Genomic DNA, 10,921 nt, shown 5'->3' on the forward strand with positions numbered 1-10,921 from the left:
TGAGGCACAGGAATGGGGGGGAAGTGCTGGAGCAGCCCCCACGTGCCCAGCTCACCTGGGCAGCGGGGATGATCAGGGCGGTGTCGTGCTCTTGGACAAGCGCATCTGCAACGCAACACACGGGGCCGAGTCAAGGCACTAGGAGCGGGCAGAGGCTGCGCTAACGAGCGTTGCCCTAACGAGGAACCCGCTCGCGGCTCACCTGAGAAGTCGCTGATGGAGGTGGTTGGCTCCCGCGTCCCTGCGGGGCAGGGCAGACACACGCATGACATTAGAGAGGTTGAAAAGCCATTAATAAAACAACAACAACAAAAACACAGCGAGGTCCCGCTGGGATGAGGAGTGAGCAGGTTTGGGTTTTGCTTGGCGAGGCCACGAGCTCAGGTTTGTGCCAAAACAGAGAGAGGACGAAGCTTCGTGGCCCAAAAGGTGCAAAACTGAACAGAAGAAGCCTCCTCCGGCACGAAGCCTCGTCGAGCCATGCCAGCATGGGTGGCATTTTGCTGCTTTTCGTGGTGCTCTGAGGCTGGGAGGGTTTGCCACCACCCTTTGCTGCTGAACCCATCGCGGGGCTGCCCCAACCACGGGTGCCCTGGCGAGGAGCTCACCTTCACCCTTGGTCCTCCGGTAGGTGAAGAAGAGCACGAGCAGAGCAAGGAGCACAAAGATGACAGGGGACCAGTACTTGACGGGAACTCCCGACCCATTTCCTATGGGGAGAGACTGGAGATGGGGGCTTGCTGCCAGCAAAAGGGGGTCAGGGGCACTGGGGGGGCTGCAGGACCCTCCAGGGTGGTGGCATTTGGTGGCACAGCCCCGAGCCACATCTCATCCTTGCCCCATGGCACTCACGGGTTTGGTTCCCCAGGCTGCCTGCTTGCGTCGGCGCGGTGATGTTGGGGGGGTCCCTGGTCGAAGTGGGGGTTGGAGAGGCCACAGGCCACGTCTTCATCCCATCCACATCCCTGGTGGGGTCTCCCGTAGCCTCTGGGTTGTCATCGTGCCGGATGACGTTCTGGTCCCACAGCTCTTCTCCTTTGAGGGTGAGTGCTGGGCGCAAGGCTCGTTAATTGACGCTAGGGCCGAGCAGCCCCAGCGACACCAACCCCGCACATCCAAATATTAGGAACTCGAGGTAGGACACTGAAACCTCACACCAAGCAGCACGTGGCATCGGGGCTGCACAAGCCCCACCGGGACCCTGATCCTGAGCAGCTCACCAGCGGTGCCAGCGTGGTGGCTGTGCCATGGCGGCGCAACGGGGCCACGGCTCGGGGACACCCAACTGGTGCCAGGGCCAGGCAAGGGGCCGGGTGGGCAGCGAGCATCCCGGCTGCGGTGCTGGTACAGAGCTGGGATTGATGCTCAGAGCCAGCAGCGCGGTGAGGTTGGGGTTCACAGCAGAGCCCTGGGTGCTGGGGGAGCTCGGGGTGCCCAAAGCCTCCCCCTGTGTGCAAGCCAAGCCATAAAGCAGGAGGCCGGAGCCACACTCCCCATAAAATATCAGGGCCAGCACCCTGACCTGATGCAGGGGCTGCAGTGCCCTGGGCAGCCATCGCGGCCTTGCACCCCCGGCCTTCACGCCGCCCCCTCTTCCTCTTCCTCTTCTTCTTTCTTCCCTCCCAGCCCTGCAGGTGGGGGCACCCCAAGGCCCCGTGTCGCCCCCCCAGCCCCACTCACCAGCCCCAGCACCAAGCACGGCGACGCAGAGCCACCTCCAGCCGGCTCCGCTCGCCTCCATCCCCTCTGCCCCTCCGAGCCCTCCACCGCGGCTCCTCGCAGCCGAATTTGCAATGCCTTCCTTCCCCTTTCTGCCCAGCCAACGGCTTCCTGTGAGCACAAAGGTGCTGCCGACATAAAACGATGATTAATGGGCAGAAAGCATCCCGGGGGGCACCGCCGGGGCTGCGATGGGGTAAGGGACGGCGCCCCAGCCATCACCAGCATGGGCGAAGGAGGTGGCGATGCTCCAGCACTGCCCCAGCTCCCTTTGGGCCCCTTGCTGGTGTCACCAGTGCTGCTTCGAGCCCTGGACGTTGCCCTGGTGGGCTGCCACAGGGGCAAATCCCTTGGCAAAGCGTGTGGCCCACTGAGGTTTTTTATTTTTTAACGGATCGGCAGAAATTCAAGAAAACACAAAAACAAGTCTTATCTGGCTGCACCGTGAAAACGCGGAGAACAAAGTAACACCACGGGTTAGTCACTAATAAGACTGTTCCCCCCCCCACCTCAAAAAAAAAAATATGCAGACAGAAATTGAGCTCAGATGTGTCTCGCATTTTTATTCCAGCAGCTCCTAGAGGGCTCTCCTGTGCCAGGCACTTCAAAGAAATCTCCGGTTTCATCCCTGAATAATTTACTATCCGCACAGACAAGACAAAGAGCAGGGGGAAGCAGCACGCACAGGAAGAGGCTTCCACGGGTGCGGTGTCTGTCTGGAAAACTGACGGCAAGGTGCACGTCCTGCTCAGCACCAGCTCTGCTGGGGATGATGCAGACCCGGGCACCGCGTCCTCCCCGAGCATCCCGACCTCACCCGGTCCCTGTGGGGATGAGCCCGGGCTGTGCAGCCGCTACCACCCCATGCAGCATCTTGGAGAGCTGCTCTGCTCGGCACAGCTCTGCCTGGAAGCTGCCTAATGCTGCAGCTCCAGCACCTCACACGCGAGCACATCATGCAAGAATAAAACCTCGTGTATAAACACACCAAAGGAGGTGAGCACAGCAGCATCAGCCACGCTTCTTGTTCCATTTTCCTCCAAGACCACCTCCTGCCTGCCAACGACCTCAGACCACTTCCCACCTAGCAGAACCTCATGCAGGGCTGCAAACAGCTCGCTCGTGGCACTAAGAAAACCCCACAAGTGGTGGGGGAGCTGTGAGGTCTCCACCAGCTCCTCACAAGCACCAAAGGAGCAAGCACAAGAGCTGAAACCACAGTGCGCCCTTATCTTATTTCTTTACTGTGTTTTTAAAAGTGTTATTTTTACTTTCTCTTTGTCCCATAACCGAATAAGTCAAAGTATTTGCACAGTTAAAGAGTGTAGTAAAAAAACGTGGCTTTAGGACTCTTCTCAGGTCTTCCCATCCCCTCGCGCAGCCTCCTCGATGCTCCTCGCTGCATGAGCATCCCAGGAGCAAGGTCTCTGCGTGGCAGGGCTGGGTTGGCAGCCACAGTTTTGTTCCACGTTTCTCTGGCCAGAGAGTGCAGAAAGAGGATCCCAAGTCTCACCGGGATGCCAAAACACAGGCAGAGCTCCTGTGCCAGACGAGCGTCTCTGCCTGCACCGCATCCCCCAGGCGCTTACGTCCTTGTGCCGAGGCCGGCGTGACCGAGGCGATGGTGCTGAGCCACAGCCCGGCGTGCTGGCACCATGAGCAGGGCAGGCTCACGGGTGTGCTGGGCTCTGTCTGCGCCGTGGCACCCAGCTCGCTGACTGGTCAGTAGAGGCTGATCCGCTCCTAGCACCCCAGCGTGCTGCCGCCCAGCTCATCCACCTGCAGTCACAAACGGACACAGCTGTACAAAGCTCCCAGCAGCCGATGCCTCTGGTAACATCAGAGGAGGCCCTCAGGCTTGCTCAGAAGTGCTGGGCCCTGAGGAAAAGCAGTGGCGACCCCTCTGCCCTTGCCCCAAGCGCCTGACCCCAGCACCAGGGCATTGCGATGCGCTCAAGGGACGAGCTGCCCCTTCGCGCTGCCTCCCCGCCATGCTCAGGTCCCATTTCTGCCCCCAGGGTTTTGCCTCCCCCCCCCCAAGGGAGATGGCCATGAGCACCAACGCACCTGGGCCATGTTCTGGACGGTGGAATAAATGGTTTTGGAGGTCTCTACCTCAGGGGCCGGCGTCTTCTTTCGGTCATTTTTCTGTGCACAAGGGAAATCCTGCATCTGCAGAAAAAGTTGTGATTTTTTTTTAATGTTTCCAGGGCACAGAAGTAATGGCTCAGGGAGCCAAGGCCACCTGAATTTGGTGGGGCTGGGGACCAAGGCCCTGTTGACATGTGGGGAAGCACAGGCAGGTGGCTGTGGCTTTGACAGCTTCTCTGGGCTGTCCCCTTTGCTGTCCCCAGGAGGAACCAGCAGACAGAAGCGGGGCCGTCCGGCTGCCGTCCTCCCCCCATATCCCCACCACGCGTCCCCTGCCCTGTCCCCATCCCACGCAGGGACCCCAAAGGGGTTGCCAGGGGTGAGCCCACAGGGACTCACCTGCTGGGCAATGCCGACCTCAGCGTACACCGTCATGTATTCTGCTGCCACCTCTGCAAGGAGAAAAAGGGGCAGGTCAGCACCGGAGCCGGCTGCGGCATCCCCGGTGCGCACCCAGCTCCTCGCCGAGGGCTGGGGGACATCCCGGCATCAACCCTGCTGTGCGCTGGCAGCCAAAGACAGTCAAAGCAAGTAGCTAGTGAAAAATAGCTTTTTATTTAAATAGAAGATGTTTTCATGCCTTAGCCGCTCCGTTTTAAGCCGCAGCCATTGCAGCAAGAAGCGTTGTCAGTCTTTGTCTCATCAGACAGAGGATGGGGGGATTTTTTAAGTCTTTCATAACCCTGGTTTGGGGTCAACAGTTCAGTGCCTGTCATTTGAAACGGCCACGGGGACCTGGGCCCGTACAGAGAGGAATTTTTATGGGAAGATTTTGCTGTTCCTGGTGGGAGAGCTGGGTCCTGCTTCTGGAGAAAGCCTCGGTCCTGCTGCTGGGTGCGCCTGCACACCCGGCCCGGGCGCACAGAAACACGAAACAAAGGGCAGCGACTGCCCCGTTCACGCCAGCTTTAGCTCAGCTTAGCGAAACAACAAGATGAACACATAAAAAAGGGGAGGGAAAGCTCTTCTGGGAAGGCACGGGCACATCCCACCACCGGTGCCGGGAGAGGAGACACCAGCAGGTGCTGCAGCCTCTCGCTGCACCCGGCCTCTCCGCTGCAATTGTGTCCTGAGTCCTGGGCACAGACCCGAAAGCGATGCCAAGCTCTTGGGGAAATCTCCAAGCTCTGCCCCCAAAGCCCCCCAGCCCCAAGGAATCCAGGCAGCAGCTTTTAGGGGCGGCGCAGGCAGGCAGGAGTCGCTCAGGCTGGGCACGGTGCTGCAGCGGGGCCATTTCACTTCTCTGCACCCCCTCTGCTGCTGCTTTCAGATTGTCCCCAAAGTCCCTCTCGTGCTTTGGCGCTGTCCTCACGGCTCCGCTTTCTTTCCTTGGGGAGGGCACAAAGGTCTCCAGTGAGGGACTGGGGCACAGGATGGCTCCAGCGGCCACAGCTTCACCTGGGGGGGGTCGGGGCCGCCTGTCCCTGTCACCGTGCGTGCAGGATGGGGGCACAGGGAGGTGCTGGGGGCTCCCCAGCCCCAGCCTCGAGCGCTACCTGGGCTCAAGGGAGGATGGACGACGACCTCCAGCACATCCCATGGGGGTTAAAGCTTTTGGGGGTCTGTGAGAGCGGCTACGCTGCGGTGCCAAGCCCTGGAGGTGGCTGGATTCCCTCCTGATCTTGGTGACCAGCCTGTCCTCCCCAAGAAAATTGAGGAGGGAAGGAAACGCCTCGGGGGGGTGCCTGCAAATCCTACCTGTAGGGGGAGCTCCGGGCGTGGAGGGGTTGAAGATCTTCCTGCCTGGGGGAGAAACGACACCGGGCTCTGTCACCAGCAGCCCACGCGCGGGGCTGCGCTGCAGAGGCTGCGACCTGCAGGCAGAGCCTTACCTCGGAATATCAAGAAGGCCAAGAGGACAGCCAGGATTATAAGCGCTATGGTCACCGTCACGGCTATGATGCCTGTAAAGCTTCTCCTGTAGCTGTCTGGAGAGAGAAGAGGGTCCAGCAATCACGGAGGAGTCATTTGGGCACATCCTGAAGCTCATCGGCCTCTTCCCAGCGTCAGACCCGGGGGAAAGGAGCGCAGCTTTCCTCTGACCCCCGCTCAGCCTTCCCCTGCTCTGCAGAAGCTCTAATTTCATGGGGATGTGGTGCAAAGCTGGCAGGAGGTGATGCATTGCACAGGGACAAGCGACTCTGCTCTTGCATCTCCCGGGCTCTGCCTCCCCATTGCATTAACAGTTCCCTGCTCCGATCCCAAGCTGGAACATTCGGGCACTGACCCAGACTTCCCCTTCCAAATTTCCTCAGGTAGCAGAGACAGTGCACAGACGCTGAGGATGCCCAGAAAGCCTGGATGTTCCCCCCCCCTCCCAACAAGCTACAGGAAGAGATGAACCGCTCCGGCCTCAGGCTCCCCAGCCTCCAGCGCAGGGTCGGGGCAGCCCGGTGCCGGCAGTGCTGGCTCGGGCACCCTGTGACACTTGGGGACAGGACGTGGACGGGGACAGGACGTGGACGGGGCAGCACGGCAGCTCACCGGTGGCAGCAGAGTGGGTTGTGTTTTCTGGCAGCGCGGCGTGGGGAAGAGAACAGGGACAGGGGAGAGAGGTGAGCGCTTCGGCAAAGCCCCCCACCCCGGGGGGGGCCGCACTCCCTCTGCTTTCTGAGAGCCTGAGGGGCACCCGGCTGGGATCAGGATGCATCCCATCCCCGCCAGCATCCCCCGGCCCCCATCCCTGCATCCTTTGAGGGCTCTCACCTGCGCAGACAGCGGCGGGCGAGACGGTGACATTGCGGCTGCTGACGGGGTTTTGCACCGTGCAGGTGTGGGACAGCACATCCAGCTCTCCCGGCGGCTGCTCCTCCTCCACCACCAGCTCGGGCTCCTCGGCATCCAGCTGCTCGCCATGGCTCCAGGAGAAGGATGTGATCCCGGGGGTGTTCACAGCGCAGCGCAGGACGTAGCGGCAGGCATCGGCCGAGCAGTTCCGCGACACGCAGGTCACCTCCGGCTCCCGCAGCACGCCTGCGGGAAACGGGGAGGGCTCTCAGCACATCTCCCACCCTTCACTCCTGGCACGTGGCCGAAACATGAAAAGACACTCACTGTGCACCCGCAGGGTGAAGTTGGCTTTATATATGTTAGTTTTTGCTGTGTAGATACCAGCATCTTTCTTCCCCAGCTGGGAGATGGTGAGCGATCTGCCGTTGTTGGGGAAGGTCACGCGTGACTTGTAGGAGTTCTCAAAAAACGAGGGATTGAGAGACTCTCCCAGTGTGATGGTAAGCATGAGCTCTCCATTGAAACTCCATCCCAAATTTTCTCCTTTCAGGTCCTGAAGGTGAAACGTGACAGAACCACCCTCGGCTCCATCCACTTCTAATGCACACACTGGGGAGAAAAATCAGGCTGAGCCCCGAGCACGAAACAAAGGAGGTTTGGGGGTGCCGTGCTCAAGGGGCAGGTTCAGTCCCACGTGTGGAGCCCCCCCAACCTTAGGCTTTTGGGGTTCTTTGGGGTCCAGGCACCGATTTGCCTTCCAGCCAGCGCAGCACGTGTGGCACGAGGACGGCCGGTGCATCACCGCGGCTCTGGATGTCAGGGTGCTGAGAACCAGCCCCATCATGGGGCGGTTGTGGGAGCCGGGGGGGTCCCACGTGTTTCACTCCGGGATGAGGTCCTGCAGCAGGACCGGTGATTTCGCGTCCCGCAAGCGAGCGGCACGTGGTTGTGGCTGCTCTCAGCTGCGAGACCCGCGCTGCTTCGCAGGCCCCAGGAGCATGCAAGGGACAAAGCTCCAAGGTGCAAAGCAAAAGCCGCAAGGAGGAATCTGTGACGGTTCCAAAAAAAAATAAATCAAGCAGGTTCCCTTTTCTCGCAAGGAAGACAGCCGAGCTCGTCTAAATCAGCAAGAAAGCAGGTGGCTGCTTCTCTGATTTTGTGACTTCTTCCCTCTTCTGAGGAGGAAGACACATTGCTGCTGTTTTGGATACTCCCCAGTCCAACTCTGCTGCCCCAGCTGGGCTGGGCTGGGAGGGGGGAGGTTTCCCCACCAGAGCCTGGAAAGGGTGGATCGTGGCCCCGAGACGCTGCTCTCTTCCCAAGGGTGCTCTTCTTCGAGGCCAAGCAAAGGCACTCCTGCCCGAACCCCCCTGCCCTGGGGACCCCTCCGGGGACGCGCTTCCCCCGCTGCAGGGAGGGGAAAAAGTTGGCAGAAGAGATAGTGCTCAGGAAGGAAATGCTGCAGGCTGATCGCGCACGCCCTGGGGGCCGCAGGGGCTCCTGTGGTATCCTCGCTGCTTTCCCCCTGCACCTGACAGTTTCTCTTTTGTCCACAGCCACCTGCAGACCCTGCCCAGAAGTCTTGGTTAGGAAGAGAGGAAGAGAAAAGCAGCATCTCCAGCCGACGTGGGAGCAAAGCCCGTCCTGCACCAGCGCCTGGTTAAATCCTGAGCCACCCCACCAAGGCTTGGAGACAGCTGGCTGCAAGAGCCAGATGGGAATTCACACCATTTTCCCTTCCAGGCCTCCCTCGATATTACTTCTGTGCCCATGAATTCACGAGACTCGTGGCGACCAATGTCCCAACATCTGCAGCGGCCTGAAAACAACCAGAGAAAGCTCCTCGGTCCAAAAACAGACCCGTAACGAAACCCTGGACACGCAGCAGGCTCAGAAACAGCACGCGGGCAGCCACGGGGAACAGACCCCGCAGTTGCCACGGAGCAGAAGGGCAAAAGTGCACATCTGGGGCATATCTGGCAGCAGCTGGACAGAGGCCAGGCTGGGGCTGAGGTCCGGCACGTTCACCCGTTAGTGGGGACCACGCGAGGACGGGGACAAGGACCAGGTCTGGGATGTGCTGGGTGCGATTCGCCCATCCCTTGTGGGGCAGCAGAGCTGAGCCCTGATAATGGGGTCAAAAAACGAGCCCCGTCCCCACGTAGGGCATTTGCACCGGCACACACCAGCTCGTCACGGGCTCTCCGCTCTCGTGGGCATCCCCAAACTGCCTCCACCCATGGGCTTCTCCCCTCCCTTCGTGGCACCCGGGGAAAGGAGCATCCCTCCCTTACCTGCTGGGCACAGGAAGCAGGCGAGGAGCAGGCACACAAACACCTCCATCGGAGCACGGCGCGCTCTCTGCCCTCAGCTCTCTGGTGTTGCTTTGTGGCAACAAAAGGAAGAAGATCGCGCTACGCCTTTCTCACTTCCTCCAAACAGCTCTTTAAGACCCCTGGACTGATTCAGTGGGGACTGGAACTTTTGTAGATTTTTCCAGCCTCAAGCAGCGTCCCCGGGGCCATGTCTGTGTGGTTTGAGGGTGCCCAGGCTGCCTTCTGGGGCTCCGGATGCTCTCGCACATGAGGACAACTCTCCCCACCCTCTGCCCCCCCTGCATCCCTGTGACCCTGAAGGCTGTGACAGCCCCGTGGCCACACGCTTATCTCTGACTCCTCGTGTTCCCTAAACACCCAGGGAGATGCCCTCCCGGGAAAGAAGACAAGAGAAGACACGAGAAAGGAGGGTTTGGGGGATTTCTCCGTAACGGGACCTCGCAGGCGCTTCCTGGCTTACCTGCTGGAGGTGGCCCTGCTTTAAGCCCCATTTGGTCAGTTTTGGGATGCCCGTCCGTAACATCACCCCCGCTGTTCCTCAGAGGGGGCTCAGGGGAAGGAGCCAGGCAGCCGGGGCAGGATTTTACCCCATGGGATATTCCCCTACCCCCCGGGGCAGGGAGGAGCAAGGGGCAGCAGAGACCAAGTGTTACAGACTGAGCATGGAAAGGCTGGGAGTGAACTGGGATGAAGAGGAGGGTGAGGGAATTTTTTTTTTTATTTAATTGTTCCTCACTATTCTACTCTGTTACCAAGTGATAATAAATTAATTTTCCCCCAGTCGAGTCTGTTTTGCCCATGACAGTGACTGGTGAGTGCCCCCCTGTCCTTGTCTCAGCCCAGGATAATTTTCCAAGTATTTTCTGCCCCCGTTCTGTTGAGGAAAGGGTGTGAGAGAGCAGCTGGGTGGGCTCCCTGCAGCCAGCCAAGGGGATCCCACTGCCTGACACCACACAGCAGTGTCCAGCCCATCACGAGGAGGAGTAAGGTGCAAGAAAATCCCATGGAATATGCACAATGGAAACCAAAACAGAGAAACACAATTTCCAGGCAGTGTGGCAACCATGACAAAGTGCATGGTGGTGACAAGTGTCCCAGAAACCAGCCCCGAGGGAGCAGGGGGAATTGCGGGTCAGCACTGATGGACCCACATCATCCTTTGTAAGGGACGATGAGATCCAAACTCTCCACCCCCAAAAACTGTCCGAGGAACACCTCCACCACCAGAACTTCCAGGGTGCAGCATGACCCTGGTGTCATACTGAAATTTGGGCGAAGGAAGTGAGCTGGCGATGTCTGGCTTTAAAATAGTGCTGGTTCCTCCACCTTGGCAAGGGAAGGGGTTTCAGCTGCTCGCAGGGGCTGCCACAATCCTGCCCTGATGCGGTGCTGCGTGAGGCTGGGAGAGGAGGCAAGAGCTGGGTAATGAGATAAATCAGTCCTGCAGGTTAATTAGTCCCGCTGAACTGCAGTACAGCTGAAGAAGTGCACTTGGACCAGCATTGTTGCTCAGTACCAGAGTAAGAAAATCATGAGCAATCTGTTAAAAACAACCCAACAGGAAGAGCCACCCACAGCCCCCTTGGGTCATCCCACTGTCACCAGCAGCCACGTGGGTCTGCACAACCAGCACTGCTCCACCTGCAGTTACATTGCCTGGGTTCTGGGGCAACATCACCTTTTTTTTTTTTTTTTTTCACCATCCTGAGTATTTTGAGTCCCCTCGTGCTCCACAGGTGGGCAGTGGTTGCGCGTCGCAGGGTCAGAGCTGTATTTCTGCAAGGATGAACAAGAAAGCAGCAGGCTGCACCCTGCCAGGCACAGAAATTGGGGATCTGGCACCATTTTAGGGGCACAAAGTGAAGCGTGACTTTGCCCTTCTCTGGACCTAGATTCCTGGTGGGAGTGACAGCTTTGCGAGCAGTCTTTTCCAAGGAAATCAGCTCAGCTGATCGGCTGATGTAACACAAGGAGGAAGCTCGGGA

The 10,921-nt window shown here is 59.3% G+C and overlaps 1 protein-coding gene and 1 long non-coding RNA gene across 2 annotated transcripts; both read right to left on the reverse strand.

Annotated features, from left to right (window-relative positions):
• Nucleotides 1–432: 432 nt before the first annotated feature.
• Nucleotides 433–1,798, reverse strand: LOC311219822. The gene is made up of 3 exons (XR_014619197.1): nt 1,681–1,798; nt 853–1,050; nt 433–710 (listed from the first exon to the last, which is right to left on the reverse strand). It is a non-coding gene; the product is annotated as an uncharacterized lncRNA (long non-coding RNA).
• A 1,282-nt stretch (nt 1,799–3,080) lies between these two features.
• Nucleotides 3,081–8,943, reverse strand: LOC311219950 (SLAM family member 9-like; the record flags this gene model as incomplete). Its single annotated transcript, XM_084303306.1, has 9 exons — nt 3,081–3,498; nt 3,787–3,891; nt 4,210–4,262; nt 5,569–5,613; nt 5,703–5,798; nt 6,355–6,381; nt 6,577–6,843; nt 6,925–7,209; nt 8,895–8,943. 9 exons carry the CDS (start codon nt 8,941–8,943, stop codon nt 3,463–3,465), a joined length of 963 nt encoding a protein of 320 aa, XP_084159432.1. The 3' UTR covers nt 3,081–3,462.
• Nucleotides 8,944–10,921: the final 1,978 nt, after the last annotated feature.

This window comes from Netta rufina (genome assembly GCF_964035555.1).
Source record: "Netta rufina genome assembly, chromosome: 29".
NCBI lineage: Eukaryota > Metazoa > Chordata > Aves > Anseriformes > Anatidae > Netta > Netta rufina.